This window comes from Oncorhynchus mykiss, chromosome 26 (assembly GCF_013265735.2).
Source record: "Oncorhynchus mykiss isolate Arlee chromosome 26, USDA_OmykA_1.1, whole genome shotgun sequence".
NCBI classification, from domain to species: Eukaryota; Metazoa; Chordata; class Actinopteri; order Salmoniformes; family Salmonidae; genus Oncorhynchus; species Oncorhynchus mykiss.
In genome coordinates, this window is record NC_048590.1 from 15,056,583 (window position 1) to 15,073,340 (window position 16,758).

General features: G+C 44.5%; 1 protein-coding gene across 6 annotated transcripts in view; it reads left to right on the top strand.

The window, feature by feature from the left end:
- LOC110506278 (serine/threonine-protein kinase BRSK2) overlaps positions 1-16,758 on the top strand; it is a 169,069-nt gene that overhangs the window by 140,549 nt on the left and 11,762 nt on the right. For 3 of the 6 annotated variants that reach the window (XM_036963397.1, XM_036963398.1, XM_036963400.1), the window contains exons 10-16: positions 789-950; positions 1,291-1,388; positions 1,602-1,755; positions 3,037-3,096; positions 6,905-6,965; positions 8,964-9,657; positions 11,104-11,152. In XM_036963397.1, the coding sequence (XP_036819292.1) occupies positions 789-950; positions 1,291-1,388; positions 1,602-1,755; positions 3,037-3,096; positions 6,905-6,965; positions 8,964-9,657; positions 11,104-11,152 (1,278 nt within the window). The remainder of the gene's footprint in view (positions 1-788; positions 951-1,290; positions 1,389-1,601; positions 1,756-3,036; positions 3,097-6,904; positions 6,966-8,963; positions 9,658-11,103; positions 11,153-16,758) is intronic. The other 3 variants (XM_036963401.1, XM_036963399.1, XM_036963402.1) reach the window with 3 other exon arrangements.

Here is a 16,758-nt window from a genome sequence, read left to right on the forward strand (position 1 = left end):
ATATTATTTTTGTAGGCGAAATAACTCCGTTTGTTCTTCACGTTTGGCTGAGAAATCGCCCGGAAATTGCAGTCACGAAAACTGCAAAAAATATTCCAAATTAGCTCCATAATGTCGACAGAAACATGGCAAACGTTGTTTATAATCAATCCTCAAGGTGTTTTTCAAATATCTATTTGATAATATATCCATCGGGACAATTCGTTTTTCAGTAGGACCGATTGGAGTAATGGCTACCTCTGTATTTTACGCGAGAGTCACTCTGGGAGCCATCAGGTGACCACTTGCGCAATGTAGCCGCCTACGGGCATTCTTCAACATAAATGCGTAAAACTACGTCACAATGCTGTAGACAGCTTCGGGAATACGGAGAAAGAGTAATCTGGTTGATAGCCCATTCACAGCTCAATAGGGACGCATTGGAACGCAGCGCTTTCAAACCATGAGGCACTTCCGGATTGGATTTTTCTCAGGCTTTCGCCTGCAACATCAGTTCTGTTATACTCACAGACAATATTTTTACAGTTTTGGAAACTTTAGAGTGTTCTCTATCCTAAACTGTCAATTATATGCATATTCTAGCATCTTGTCCTGACAAAATATCCCGTTTACTATGGGAATGTTTTTTTTCCAAAAATGAAAATACTGCCCCCTAGTCACAAAAGGTTATTAAACCTTTGGATGCCATTGTAAAATACCTAGGTCTCAATATGTCTTCCCTGGTGAAAAAAATATTTATAAAAAAAGAACATCTGTCAGTCATTCCTGTCATTCTTCCTATCTGTCAGAGCTGGGAAGAACGAGCCTGAGCCGGAGCAGCCTGTCCCTAGGAAGGTGGCCATCAGAACCCTGAGCACTGAAGAGATAGACCCGGACGTCCTGGAGAGCATGCACTCTCTGGGTTGCTTCAGAGACAAGGGCAAACTCACCAAAGACCTGCTCTCTGACGAGTGAGTAATAGAGGGATGGGAGGGAGGGAAAGGGTAAAGAGGGTGAAGGAGGAAGGACTGTAAGGATGGAAGGGTTAAAGAAGTGCACTCTGTGCTGCTTCAGGGACAAAAACAAACACACCAAAGACTTGCTCTCTGTGGAGGGAGGGAGGGAGATAATGCACTCACTGGGCTGTGTCAGAGATGAGAGCAAACTGATGAAAGACCTGCTCTCTGACAAGAGGGAAGGAGAAAGGGATGGAGAGATATGGAGGGAGAAATGGAAGTGTCAGCGAAGTCATCCACTCGGAGGTGCTTCAAGGACATCTGACAGGATGACTTTACTGTCTTGTCTCTCCAGTGATAACCAGGAGAAGATGATCTACTTCCTGCTGCTGGACCGGAAGGAGAGGTACCCCAGTCAGGAGGACCAGAACCTCCCCCCACGCAGTGAGATAGGTAGGCTTGTCCAAATCATCCCTACACAATAGGAGAAGTAGACTAGTCCAAACCTTCTATGCCTTGTTTGAATAAAAACCTGCAGTAGCTACACCATAACTCAGATAAGATGTTCTGTCACACATGTAGTTGGTTTGTTGCTAACTAGTTCTCTTTCTTGCTTCACTTGCTTCTCCCCTGACCCCTAACATTTGACCCCTGACCCCTGTTCAGCTGACCCGCCCAGGAAGCGCGTGGACTCCCCCATGTTGAACCGCCATGGGAAGAGGAGGCCGGAGAGGAAGTCTATGGAGGTGCTGAGTGTCACAGAGGGGGGCTCTCCTGTACCTGTACGACGAGCCATCGACATGGCCACACATGGACAGAGGTATGGTGTGATGTACACACACATACAGTACATGGACTCACTCACACGTATCATATTGACACACATACGCACATGCACAAGTACTTGCAACACATATCAGTGTAAGCACACCCACACATAAACACACATACCCACTAATGCTCACACGAACACACACACACACCCTGGGCAGTCTCAGATTTTATTTTTTACCTCCCGCTTTGGGCTCGATGTGTCAATGTGTAGTTCATACATGCATAAACTATGAGTAGAATTACCGTCTTACCTCAATTGGCCATGAAATCCCTAGTTTGAAAGTGACTGTTTATCTTGAAGCTGTGCCGTGCCATTCTCCCTACATTGAGCTTTAGCCTCTCACATTTGAGTGGCAGCTAGCAAGAGGCCTGCCCAGCGTTATCTAATGAGGCAGGCCCAACGGCTCAGTGGACACAGCAGAGAGGGAGAGAGCAATTACGTGGTGCACACATCGGCACATATGTGACGTAGTATGCAATTTTGAGGGCCACTTCTAGCTTGTGAGTGCCACTCTCAGAACTACTGGCTAAAAAGTATACAAAATGACTGGGGAATCTCTTTAACAAACAGACACGTGCATGCATGGACAACACACACACACACACCACAAACGCACACATACACACCATACAAACACGTACACAAACACGCACCCCCCGGATTGACCCACGTAGCAGTCGGGTGCCTACATATTATGGATTCCCTGTTGGATATCTCTTTCCATGAGTTCAATCTGCTGTGTGTGTACTTCCAGTAGAATCCCTCTCCTCACTCACTGAATTATTAAGCTGCTTGGCGTGTTATGACAGCCTGACACTGACAGAAAAGTTTACAACTTTCTGCACGGGTGAGTCTTCCAACGAGGACAGAGGCTTTAAGACTTCAACTCTTTTTTTTTTTTTTTCTGAGAATACCCCCATATTATCATGACCGTTCAAAGTGTCTTAGCCTTTTGTTTCACCTCTTTTTACTTGCTGATTAATATATTCATGTCACCTGTGAATCTTTTCTCATGTTTTCATTGTCATGCCGTGATCAATAATTGTTCTTCCTCTGTGAAACTTTTCCTTTCAAGACTAATATTACTTCCTGTGCATTGGTCATTGTGAGCAACAGCCAGCTCTGTATTGCACACACAACTAACGTGAGGTTGCCAACTCGTTGACCTATACAATAATCTGTACTTTTTAGGGAATGCTTCGAATCAGTCCCTTTATGTGACTGTCTTTCTGTCTGTCTCTTTACTTTCTTTCTGTCTGTCTGTAGTAAGTCTGTTTTCAGTAAAAGCTTGGATATCACAAACGCTAACTTCACCAAAGAAGAAAGGTATTTGTCACTTTTGTCTGTCTCTCTTTGCCACAGTTGAGTTTCAGAGGGGTTTTCCCATTCACATTCTCACCATGTTTAAGTCTATAAGCCTTTGAGAGGGTAGTCTAGTAAACTTCAATAAAAAACTAAGCTCCCTTCTTGTCTGCATAAAATTCATTCCCAAAGAATCGAACCTCCTGCCGTTAGAATTCTTCGGGAAACTTTTACCAGAAGTTCACTTGACTGCCTGGCTATCTGATAATGAATTCACACAATAAAGCCCTTATTTTCATACTGTGGTAAACTAGGCCAATGTGATCAGGCCCAGACTGAACTGAAGGAGAGAGGAGATAGAGAAGAGATGGAGGGAGGGAGTCTTCTCTACACCCTCGGCTGCTTCCATGCACATCAAAAGCATCTTATCCTCCTCCTCCTTCTTTTGGCCCCTCTCTTCCCTTTGATGCTGTAGTGTCGGCGTCCCAGGGCAAATCCCAATTTTAGGTCAACTTCCTTGTTTCCCTGTTTTGCCTCCTTCCCCATTGTGTGTGTGTGTGTTTGTGTGTGTGTGTGTGTGTGTGTGTGTGTGTGTGTGTGTGTGTGTGTGTGTGTGTGTGTGTGTGTGTGTGTGTGTGTGTGTGTGTGTGTGTGTGTGTGTGTGTTTGTGTGTGCCTGAACGCGTGTGTGTGTGTGCCTGTGTTCGCTCCCAAGCATGTGTGAATTTGTTTGTCTTCTGCCCGTCTATTTGTGAGGTTACCACATCATGGTGAGTCAGGTCCAATCTTCCTTTCAAAGCCTATTCACGGATGACCTTGTGTCCAGGAACACAGTTTAGAGACGCTTCCCCGATCCGCCCCCCCCCTCCCCACCGCACCGTACAAGAGAGCGATTAGCATAAATTAATTGGTGGAAATGCGGATGGGGCGTTTTGCTGGAGCGAAGAAGAGAAGAACAAATAGGGATGGAAATAAGGCAGTCACATCCCTCTGAATAGTCTTTTATCTCCATTATCTAATTAGAGCGATACAGTGGTAAACACACACACACACACACACACCAATGCACACGTACACACAAACACGCATTGTATTTCATCGGCATCGAACAACAGATTTCTTTCTATTATGTGGTTGAAAGACTACCTGGTTTTGGCAAGGTGTGTATGATCGCACACGCAAGTACAATAATGTGTTGTAATTAAAAAGCGCCTCACCTTGCCCTCCATCAACATACAGCAGAATAAGGAATGAACAGCCATTACATTTCCAAAGTTTACACACGCAAAATAGGATTGACTGAAAGCATTATGACTATATGTATATGCAGGGGCGCTACTTTGGTTTTAGAAGTGGGGAGGACATAATTATTATTATTATATATTTTTTTAATCCAGTCGGATAAACACTCCAATCAGCCTACCCGACAGCTCGGAAGCATCCGCATGGTCCTAAAGTACACCGTTGCCTCGTTTTCTATCACATTTAAATGATAAAGCCATTTGCAATTTGACTTGTATGTACTCAGTTATCAATATTTACTACATGTCCAAATACAGTATGGCCCATAGAAAGACCTCTGAGGGAAACTCCCCTGCATCTTAACTCTGTGGCTTGTAGTACGTCTCCCTTCATAAATCTTCTTCCGTTCTCCATTTGTTACAGTTTCATGTAGTTTGTGGTGCAGTAACGTTACTTCATCTCCTGTGTCCCTACTGTGACATCGATGTCTGTCTGGTGTAGAACCCTGTCTGGGGGATTCCATTGCGGTTCGGTGAAAGGCAACTCAGCTCTTAGGTTCTTGTTCGCTCGCCTTACGTTTTGTATTACTGTCGCCACTTTGTAATCCAGATGGATGAAATCCTTCCCTGAGGTTGAAGCTTTGTGTGTGTGTGTGTGTGTGTGTGTGTGTGTGTGTGTGCGCGCACACTGCAGCATATTTATTAACCGTGATTTACTGTTTCAATGTTAGTTTCCAACAAAATAGCCAAATCGTCAATGGCAAATTAAATCCCCAAACCTTCGCTTGGCATCAGTGGCCCTATGTGATGTGAGGGATGGAGGGGTTGACAACAGAGGATGGACAAGAGAAAGGGAACAAATAAAAGGAAAACATGAATGAAAAGTGAATTAATTGGAAATGAAGAATGAAAAGGCTCTTCTGGAGCTCTTCTGGAGTAGAATAGAGACACGACACTGATTTATTTTGAGGTGTGTGTGTGTGTGTGTGTGTGTGTAATCACGGCATAGCTGACATGTTTGAAGTATTTATCGATGACGACTTTAGACCCTGATGCTTTGCATGTCTTGTTGTCATGTCGACAGACACGGTTGGCCATTACACCCAATCTAGTATTTAAAAGCCAACACACACCACACCTTTCAACGGTCTGCCGTTTTAGTCGACAGCCACTGTGTGTCTGTGTTAGTCATATTGTACACACGAGCCATTTGAAGCTATGCACAAGGACAGCTCTGATGCCTCATCAAAGATAAAAGGCGAGGTAGAGGAAGAGGGAGGCAGAGATTGACAGACAGAGAGTGAGAGAGAGAGAGAAAAAGAGAGATGGAGAGCGTGATGAGCCAGGAAGAGAGTGAATAGGAGTGAGAGAGAGCGTGACCAATGTGACTGATAGGAAACTGAGGAAAACAGACCATGCGGTGAGCACAACCTTGCTATTAAGAGTCCGCCATAGGCAGACCTGGCTCTCAAGAGAAGACAGGCTATGTGCCCACTCCCCACAAAATGAGGTGGGAACTGATCTGCACATCCTGACCTACTGCCAAATGTGCGATGATATAAGAGAGACTTATTTCCCTCACATTACATGGACCCCAAAAATAGTGTGAAATACCAGCAGTGTGCGCTCATCGCAGCAAAATCTGTGACCTGTTGCTGCGATAAGAAAAAGGCAACCAGAGGAAAACAAACACCAGAGTAAATGAAAGCTATATTTATCTGTTTATTTATTTTCCCTTGCCATTTATACTTCTTCTATGTGCACATTCTAACAGCACTACACATAATTAATCATATAACATTTCAAACTTTTGTGTGTCTAATGTTAATTGTTAATAATCTGTGATTGTTTATTGTACATGCTTTCGGCAATATATACATTGCTTCTCATGCCAATAAAGCCCCTTTGAATTGAATTGAAATGAGTGGGAGAGAGAGAGAGAGAGAGAGAGAGAGAGAGGGAGAGAGATTGAAAGACAGAGAGAGAGAGAGATTGAAAGACAGAGAGAAATGTGTTTAATAAAACACCTCAGAAATCCCGACCTGAACAGACTCCCTCCCCAGGGGTGAAATAACCCCGGCTACATCCACAGTTATCCATCCTGGTTTGAGTCAATCTCCTCTACTTACCCTGTATGATTCAATCTCCGCCAACCTTTATAGCTCAGGGCAAAGTTTTCAAAAAGTACAGATAAGCGGCATACAGTACAAAGTGCTACAGCCAACCTACAACTGTGTTCACGGTAGTTACGTTAGTTTTAATGAACTCATCTGATCTCTTTCCTCTACTTCTCCCAGAAGCTTCTGCTAGAAAATGCCATTATGCACAGATCTAAGATCAGCTTACTCTCCCAAATTGCAACTTGAACCATTATGGGGTAAATCACAAAGCCAATCTTAGATCAGTGTGTAGGGGCAACTTCATCACACTCTTTTTGGAGCTTATATGCGTTTGTCCCCGTGCTTTTTGTCCTCCCTTCAGCTAGGGGTGTGCCAGTGTATGGTCATATTGTGGTGTTTTCCTGTTGCAGTCGCACATATCGCATTGCCAGAGGATGTCTTTAACCCTGTGTGCCTGCGTGTGTGTCTATAGGTCACGGTCTATCAGTGGAGCGTCCTCCGGTCTCTCCACTAGTCCTCTCAGCAGTCCCAGGGTAAGAGTTCGGTTGTTCCGCAACACCCGCTGGCCCACCGGGGCCCACACTGCACCGCACCAACTCACCTCACCGCTAGCTCTGCTGTGCTGTGGCTGTCGGCGGAATGCACACGCTGCTGTTCACTCACTACGGCCACTCATAAGGCTATTGAAAGAGGCAGCTCACAGGGGAATCTGACATGAAGCCTGCATAATCCTGTCATAAGAGTAGTGTAAAGCTACCAGTCTCTATACCCTACGACAGCTTATGACTAGGGCCATGTGTTTTGGACAATCATGGATTTTATCTTTATTTAAAGCTTTTTCTTTTTTTATGTCAGATGGTCCAGCACCATCCTCAAACAATTGCTTTCATTTTTGGTGTAATTCTATTTCTGGAAAAGGCTTAAAATGAAGGTTAAAATCCACGTCACGTGTCATGATAGCCCAAAACACAGGGCATGACTTATGACACCTGACATAACGCTGATATGAGGATTTAGTGTCGTTCATGGGTTGTATCAGTTGTTATACTGTAATGTACGTGTGGTTATCATGACCTGTTCCGACTGTTGTTATATCATCGTTATGACAGAGCTATGCAGGCTGCATGTCATAGGGCTTCTTGTGATGTCTCATAAGGGCTTAAGTACTGACGAGGGAACCCATGGTTCTTGTTTTAAAGTTCTTAACTCCCCCAACAGCTCATCAGATTGCAAACACATCCATTATTTGAAATCCCAATACGTGGGATTTCAGTGTTCAATGACCAGTACTATAAAATAGTAACATAATAATCCATCACAGTCATCTTCGATTGGGGAATACATTAGAAAGTACTGCCATGTTATATAATGACTGTAAAAGTCTGGGCCACAAATCAACTAACCATCTCCTAGCTAGCATGCACATTTCCTCCATTTTTTTTTTTTTACTAAGGCCATGCATTTTTAAAGCCAGCCCTTAGCGAGGATACAAACATGCAGTCATCCCATATTCTGCCTCTTCTTGCGGAACTGTCAGTGTTATGAAGGATTCTGTAGAAGTTTCATAGTCGAGGATATTTCTTTCTGGCAAATATGTATGTCTGTCAGCAACCCCAGCAGGGGTTTGGTGCCTAAATGTTACTTCCTGTTCTTTTTTTTATGATGAGTGATACTGAAAAGGACTTGGTTCAGATAGTGGTGATGCCATGTTAGTCCTCCTAAATATTGTGCCGATTGTGTAAGGCTACATATTATGTCACACATTGATGGGATCACTCTACTGAGGGATATAGGGATATGGGGGATTAGGGTTTAGGAGTATAATTTGACCTTTAAACTTTAGAGCACCCACATGCACCCACACAAACACATGCACACACACATACACACACACACACACACACACAGAGAGAGACATACACGCTCATGCGTTATATTTAATGAGGATCACTTCACCAAGGCAGTCGTCATAAACGCTTCATAATGCTGCCATATGAGTGACACAACAAAAAGCCAATAAACATTGCATAAACTTTTAATACATGCCAGTTTTCATTAGCTGTCATAAACTTTCATGTCCTGTCATGATAGTTGCTATGTCATTCATACCACAGCATTGTGCATGCAGTATGGCTGCTTTCCAACAATGAAGTCTGGAAGCTAATGCAGTTAGCTTTGGGTGCTGCTTCAGTTGCCGGTTTGGGTTTGGCTTCATGAATGCTTGTAATGTTCTACACTTCTGCCCCCCCATGGTGCTGCTGCCTCCTGGTTGGCTGGTTGTGCTAATGGCATGTTCTTCTTGTCTTTCTTTCTGCACTCTCACCACTCTCCCTGCCTGTGTGTCATTCGCTCCACCTATCCTCTCCTCCATGTCATTTCTTACTATATTGCTGTTTTTTTCCCTGGTGCCTTTTCATTGCAATCCACCTTTATTGGGTTGTGGTGTTTTCTATATATGTCCCCTGGCTTCTGGGCGTGGTCTCTCATTGGCTGCCTGCGCTGTCAATCTAACGGTGCGTGCCCAATCGCAGCCGGTCCGGCGCTTCTTTATCCCGCCCCAGTCGCCGGACCTCTGTCAGTCGCCCAACTGTAGCCCCACCCATTCCCCAGAGTCCCGCCTTAACCATAACGGGGTAGGGGGGGGCAATCGGGTGCACCCACACCCGCTCCCCAACTCCTACACGCCAAAGATGGGGTCCCCCCTGATGCACCCCCGCACACAGACCCTTCCCGCCAAGCCCAAAGTGTCTGAGAAGCCCCTTCAGACCACCAGGTCCAACCCTCTTCCCAACTTGGCTGACAGCCCAACCACCCCCAAGTCGGAGCCCACCTCCCCCTCATCACCCCTGGGCAGCCCCCCTTGCGTCCCCAACAGCCCGCGGCCACGCCGCCACCCGCCCCTCACCGTGCCCCCCAAGCTCTCCATCCCCCTGTCCCCAATGCCACCCATGACCCCCCTTCGCCGGCACCGCCTCCACCCTGACCACAACGGTCACAAATCTGTCCCCACCATACAGGTGACTCCGCACCCCTCTCCGCTGGGGAGCCCCCTCCCCACCCCCAAGGGCACTCCGGTGCACACACCCAAGGATAGCCCGGCAGGCACCCCCAGCCCCACGCCGCCCCCCAGCCCCTCCATCGGCGGACTGCCCTGGAGGACACGTCTCAACTCTATCAAGAACAGCTTCCTGGGCTCGCCGCGCTTCCATCGCAGGAAAATGCAAGGTACTGGACAGGACTGGGGTAGGAGACTTGGGGAGAGAGGGGAAAGGTGAGGGAATAAGGCAGGATTTCCACACACACTAACAGTGGGTATAAGAATGGGACCCTTTGGTGGCTCACAGCTACATCCTTCTGGGCTGCGTAGATCATCCCCAGCGTAACGACGTGCTGGAACCACCTGGTCAAGGGGATCGGTCGCCATGAGTTTTAAAATCCTAGCTGTACCCAGATCATACTGCACTGTTAGGAAAGCTATTTTATACTCTCCCAGTCTTAGCACAGGGGAATATCTGCATTCATCCCAAGAGGGTTAACAGTAATGGTTCTGTCCTATACGATATGATCTTATTAAACCACGGGGGAGGGGTTCTTTATGCTAGTCCGATTAACTTCTGTATGATTAGTCATGTACATTATAAATCAACGGCTGTTCCATTCCGATGAGAGGAGCAAAGATGAGAAGAAGAGTTGTTTGTGTTATAAGGAGCGTATAGTTTCAGACCTTTACCAGAGGTTCTCAAAGCGTGCAAGCTCATATATGTAATTAGGGAAACTGTAGGGTGTATTTTTCTTTGTCCAATGAGTGGTATAATGTTTTAATGCCTGTAGGTAAGTTGTCATGTAATATGTGCTGCACGGTGATAGACCATTGAAATCCTCCATTACCAAGGGGCGGCAGGTAGCCTAGCAGTTAGAGAGTTTGAACAGAATCCCAGAGCCGGCAAGGTGGAAAACTCTGCTGTTTTGCCCTTGAGCAAGGCAATTAACCCCCGCGACAACTGCTTCCCGGTTGAATGCATTCAGTTGTGCAACTGACTAGCTATCCCTTTCCTGGATTTATACAACGTGAAGGGATATTGTCCATCTTATCCAGAATATCCATTGTAGATGATGGTATTACAATGGTAAAAGGACATTTTACAAACAATAGTGCTCTTAGATGTCAATCAAGCGATGTTGCCCATTTGTTTGACCTTTTCACCTTTAAAGGTCCAATGCAGCCATTTTTATCTCAATATCAAACCATTTTTGGTTAACAATTAAGTACACTGTTTTTAATTAAAATGGTCAAAAAGAAACAGAAATTGCTTTTCAGTAAAAGAGCGACTTCTCAAGTGCGAATGGACTGAGTGTGGAGCGGAAAACTGAAAATGAGCTGTTATTGGCATAGAGGTTTGGAACTCTCTGTCTTGTTGGTCTATTATCAAATGTACCTCCTGGTGATGTCACCAGGCAGGCCAAAACTCCATCCCACCAAAACAGGCTGAAATTTCAGGTGGTCGTTTCAAACTCTTACACTAAAAGGGTAATCATCATCTTCACAATTTCACAGTATTATTCAAACCTCATAGTGTGGAAATGTATATCAAATACATGAAAATAATGTTTTTGACTGCATTGGGCCTTTAACCTTTCAATTGTGACATCTGTCTCTGCCTCTCTCCACAGTCCCCACCCAGGAGGACATGTCCAGCCTCACGCCAGACTCTTCACCAGAGTGAGTGACCCGGGGAAACATAAATACAGTGTTTGACAAACATTGAGGTCAAGAAAGAAAGTGGCACACTCTAGCTATGCTCCCAAACCCTGAAGAAGGTGCTGTCTACTGAAACGTTGTTTGCTATATCCATGAGGGCATAACTAGAGTGTGCCACTTTCTTTTTATAGTTTACTCTCCTTAGTCAGCACCTCTACAGCACAGTTGTGGATGTGCGTCAGCCTATGCCTTTTACTAAACATTTAGAGGTCAAGCAACATAGGGACCCGTAGGTGGTCTGTAAGTGTTCGTTCGGAGATCTAACACAAGTCTTGTCTTTAGTCATATCCCGGTTTACCTATTTGCTAATGAGCTTGCCTACACCTAGCAACTTGTTTTTTTTATTTATTATAAAAGCAAAAAAGATTACATTTTATTTGGAACGACAAGCCAGACAAAATTAAACAGACCTATTTGTATAATGGATATGAATTCTGGGGGCAGAAATGATTAAATATTAAAGCATGAGACCTCTCACTAAAGGATCAGTCATATAAAATGTGTACTTAAATCCGATCTGGTTCTCTCGCAGATTAGTAAGAATGTCTCACCCAATGTTCAACCCCAATGCCTTTTTACCATTATTCAGATTACAACCTCTCACTTTCGGTTATTTGAAAATGAAATAATCTACAAAATATGACTATTTTTAAAACAAGCCATAGAAAGTTGGTTGCAATTTCAGTTTAATTCACCAGAAAAGACAGAACAAATAATACAACAAATATTTGGTGAAATTCGAATATACTAATTGATTTGAAAAAAAACAATATGTTTGGAGAAAAACATTTAAAAAATGTATAATCTTTGTAAATGATATCATGAATAGGACTGGTGGAGTTATGTCACACATGCAGCGAACACAAATATGTGGAAATGTCTGCTCTTCTCAAAATTACAACCAACTAATTGCAGTATTACTGTAAAAATGGAAAGGGGAGAAAGTAAGGAACTTGTCTGGCAGACCTGCATGAAAAGTATACCAGTTTAATTTAGGGACCAAAAAGAGTACAGCTGTGCCATATAGATTGCAAAATAGTTTGCAAGATTTTTGATGTACCGATTCCATGGCACATGGTTTATCAACTGATATACATGAACTGAATCCCCCCAAAAACATTTCCACTGCATTTCAGCCCTGCCACAAAAGGACCAGCTGACATCATGTCAGTGATTCTCTCGTTAACACAGGTGTGAGTGTTGACGAGGACAAGGCTGGAGATCACTCTGTCATGCTGATTGAGTTCGAATAACAGACTGGAAGCTTCAAAAGGAGGGTGATGCTTGGAATCATTGTTCTTCTTCTGTTGGTTACCTGTAAGAAAACATGTGCCGTCATCACACGCACAGGGAGGCAAAGACTTTTGGAGGATGGCCTGGTGTCAAGAAGGGCAGCAAAGAAGCCACTTCTCTCCAGGAAAAACATCAGGGACAGACTGATATTCTGCAAAAGGTACAGGGATTGGACTGCTGAGGACTGGGGTAAAGTAATTTTCTCTGATGAATCCCCTTGTCCGGAGAACACAAGGTGAGAGCTACCATCAGTCCTGTGTCATGCCAACAGTAAAGCAACCTGAGACCATTCATGTGTGGGGTTGCTTCTCAGCCAAGGGAGTGGGCTCACTTACCATTTTGCCTAAAAATACAGCCATGAATAAAGAATGGTACCAACACATCCACCAAGAGCAACTTCTCCCAACCATCCAGGAACAGTTTGGTGACGAACAATGCCTTTTCCAGCATGATGGAGCACCTTGCCATGAGGTAAAAGTGATAACTAAGTGGCTCGGGGAACAAAATATTGATATTTTGAACTCCCCAGACCTTAATCCCATTGAGAACTTGTGGTCAATCCTAAAAAACCCACAAATTCTGACAAACTCCAAGCATTGATTATGCAAGAATGGGCTGCCGTCAGCCAGGATGTGGCCCAGAAGTTAATTGACAGCATGCCAGGGCGGATTGCAGAGGTCTTGAAAAAGAAGGATCAACATTGCAAATATTGACTCTTTGCATCAACTTCATGTAATTGTCAGTAAAAGCCTTTGACACTTATGAAATGCCTGTAATTATACTTCAGTATTCCATAGTAACATCTGACAAAAATATCTAAAGACACTGAGGCAGCAGACTTTGTGAAAATTCATATTTGTATCATTCTCAAAAGTTTTGGCCACGACTGTACAAAACTACACTGGATTCAAAACTTTGAGTTTTTCAATTTAAATTATTACTCAAAATTCTTACAACCAATAGAATGTTATATACAGTGCCTTCGGAAAGTATTAAGAACCCTTGACTGTTACGTTACACATTTACATACATATTCAGACCCTTTACACAGTACTTTGTTGAAGCACATTTGTCTCAAGATCTGTCAGGTTGGATGGGGAGCGTTGCTGGACAGCTATTTTCAGGTCTCTCCAGAGATGTCCCGAAGCCACTACTGCGTTGTCTTGGCTTGTGCTTAGGGTCGTTGTCCTGCTGGAAGGTGAACCTTTGACCCAGTCTGAGGTCCTGAGCTTTCTGGAGCAGATTTGAATCAAGGATCTCTCTGTAATTTGCTCTGTTCATCTTTGCCTCGATCTTGACTAATCTCCCAGTTCCTACCGCTGAAAAACATCCCCACAACATGTTGCTGCCACCAACGTGCTTCACCGTAGGGACGGTGCCAGGTTTCCTCCAGACGTGACACTTGGCATTCATGCCAAAGATTTCAATATTGATTTCATCACACCAGAGAATCTTGTTTCTTATGGTCTGAGAGTCTTTAGGTGCCTTTTGGCAAACTCCAAGCGGGCTGTCATGTGTCTTTTACTGAGGAGTGACTTCTGTCTGGCCACTCTACTATAAAGGTCTGATTGGTGGTGTGATGCAGTGATGATGGTTGTCCTTCTGGAAGTTTCTCCCATCTCCACAGAGGAACCCTGGAGCTCTGTCCAAGGCCCTTCTCCCCGAGTGCTCAGTTTGGCCGGGCGGCCAGCTCTAGGAAGAGTCTCGGTGGTTAAAACTGCCTTTTGTTCTTGGTTACCTTCAATGCTGCAGAAATATTTGGGTACCCTTCCCAGGTCTGTGCCTCGACACAATCCTGTCTCAGTGCGCTACGGACAATTCCTTCGACATCATGGCTTGGCACTGTCAACTGTGGGACCTTATATAAACTGGTGTGTGCCTTTCCAAATCATGTCCAATCTATTGAATTTACCACTGGTGGACTCCAATCAAGTTTTAGAAACATCTCAAGGATGATCAATGGAAACAGGATGCACCTGAGCTCAATTTCGAGTCTCATAGCAAAAGGTCTGAATAATTATGTAAATAAGGTATTTCTGTTTTTAATTTTTAATACAGTTGCAAACATTTCTAAAAAACTGTTTTCACTTTGTCATTATGGGTTATTGCTGAGATTATTATATATTTAATCCATTTTAGAATAAGGCTGTAATGTAACAAAATGTGGAAAAAGTCAAGGGGTGTGAATACTTTCCGAAGGCACTGTATGATGGGCGATACAACCATTTTTCTGCGAAGAGAGAGAATCAATTGATAATTTGTTTTGGTACTGTCCATATATAGCTTGTTTTGTATCATTTGTATAATTTACCTTAACCTTTATTTAACTAGGCAAAGTCAGTTAAGAACAAATTCTTATATACAATGATGGCCTACACCGGCCAAACCCGGACAACGCTGGGCCAATTGTTAGAATAGAAAGGTTCAGAACTTGTGTGAAACATCACAGCACAGTTGAGAACATATATGGCAAATAGAAATCAAAACAGGATGGTGTTCAGAGATAGATGGGAGGGGTTGAGTGGAGCTGAAGGGTGGGACTGGATGGTGGTCAGAGATAGATGGGAGGGGTTGAGTGGAGCTGAAGGGTGGGACTGGATGGTGGTCAGAGATAGATGGGAGGGGTTGAGTGGAGCTGAAGGGTGGGACTGGATGGTGGTCAGAGATAGATGGGAGGGGTTGAATGGAGCTGAAGGGTGGGACTGGATGGTGGTAAGAGATAGATGGGAGGGGTTGAGTGGAGCTGAAGGGTGGGACTGGATGGTTTTCAGAGATAGATGGGAGGGGTTGAGTGGAGCTGAAGGGTAGGACTGGATGGTGGTCAGAGATAGATGGGAGGGGTTGAGTGGAGCTGAAGGGTGGGACTGGATGGTGTTCAGAGATAGATGGGAGGGGTTGAGTGGAGCTGAAGGGTGGGACTGGATGGTGTTCAGAGATAGATGGGAAGGGTTGAGTGGAGCTGAAGGGTGGGACTGGATGGTGTTCAGAGATAGATGGGAGGGGTTGAGTGGAGCTGAAGGGTAGGACTGGATGGTGGTCAGAGATAGATGGGAGGGGTTGAGTGGAGCTGAAGGGTGGGACTGGATGGTGTTCAGAGATAGATGGGAGGGGTTGAGTGGAGCTGAAGGGTGGGACTGGATGGTGTTCAGAGATAGATGGGAAGGGTTGAGTGGAGCTGAAGGGTGGGACTGGATGGTGTTCAGAGATAGATGGGAGGGGTTGAGTGGAGCTGAAGGGTAGGACTGGATGGTGTTCAGAGATAGATGGGAGGGGTTGAGGGGAGCTGAAGGATGGGACTGGATGGTGTTCAGAGATAGATGGGAGGGGTTGAGTGGAGCTGAAGGGTGGGACTGGATGGTGTTCAGAGATAGATGGGAGGGGTTGAGTGGAGCTGAAGGGTGGGACTGGATGGTGTTCAGAGATAGATGGGAGGGGTTGAGTGGAGCTGAAGGGTGGGACTGGATGGTGTTCAGAGATAGATGGGAGGGGTTGAGTGGAGCTGAAGGGTGGGACTAAAAACAAACAAAAGATGACTAATGTAAAATATACTGTGTCCATAAAATGTATATAGTATGTATAAGCTGGAAGTAGAAGTGTTTCTGTCCGTTAGTTTACTCCAATTAGCGGAGGGGTGGTAGGGTGAGGGGAAAATAATAAAGGAAAATATGTACAAATTAATTATATATATTATATATATATTTACAAAAAATATGTATGGTGGATTGAAAATGATACAGACAATTACATTGATGGAAGCCACAATCTATCTGCAATATTAAAGCGGATCTACCTCCTAAAAAATAAAAAAATATATAAAAAAGGTATCAGGCAAGGTTTCTAGTGATTGTGGTTCACCGATGTTGTCCCGTTAAGCTAGTCTGTAGACATTAGTTCAGGGAGCTGCAGGTCTCAGGCAAGGGGATTCGTCATTTGATTGTGGGTCACTTATCCACCTCTGTTACATACATGTGCACGAAAGTCAACTCATTCCACCTTCCTACCTCTCTGGTGTTTTCGCCACTGGGAGAGTGACTACGTAAGGTACAGACAGTAGAGGATTCTGCCCAAGAGGCCTGTGTGAACAATTCCCACAATTATGCAAATTGACCTCCTCCCAGTATTGCATCCCTCTCTCCTTCCTGTTGATTGGGCTATTTTTAGGGAATTGTTCCCCATTAATATTTTAGTGGTTTAGTTCCAGTTTGCTTCACAGACAGAGAGCCACAGTTAGAGTCTGGTTGGATAGCTGGAGATGAGGCAGAAACGAGGAAGGG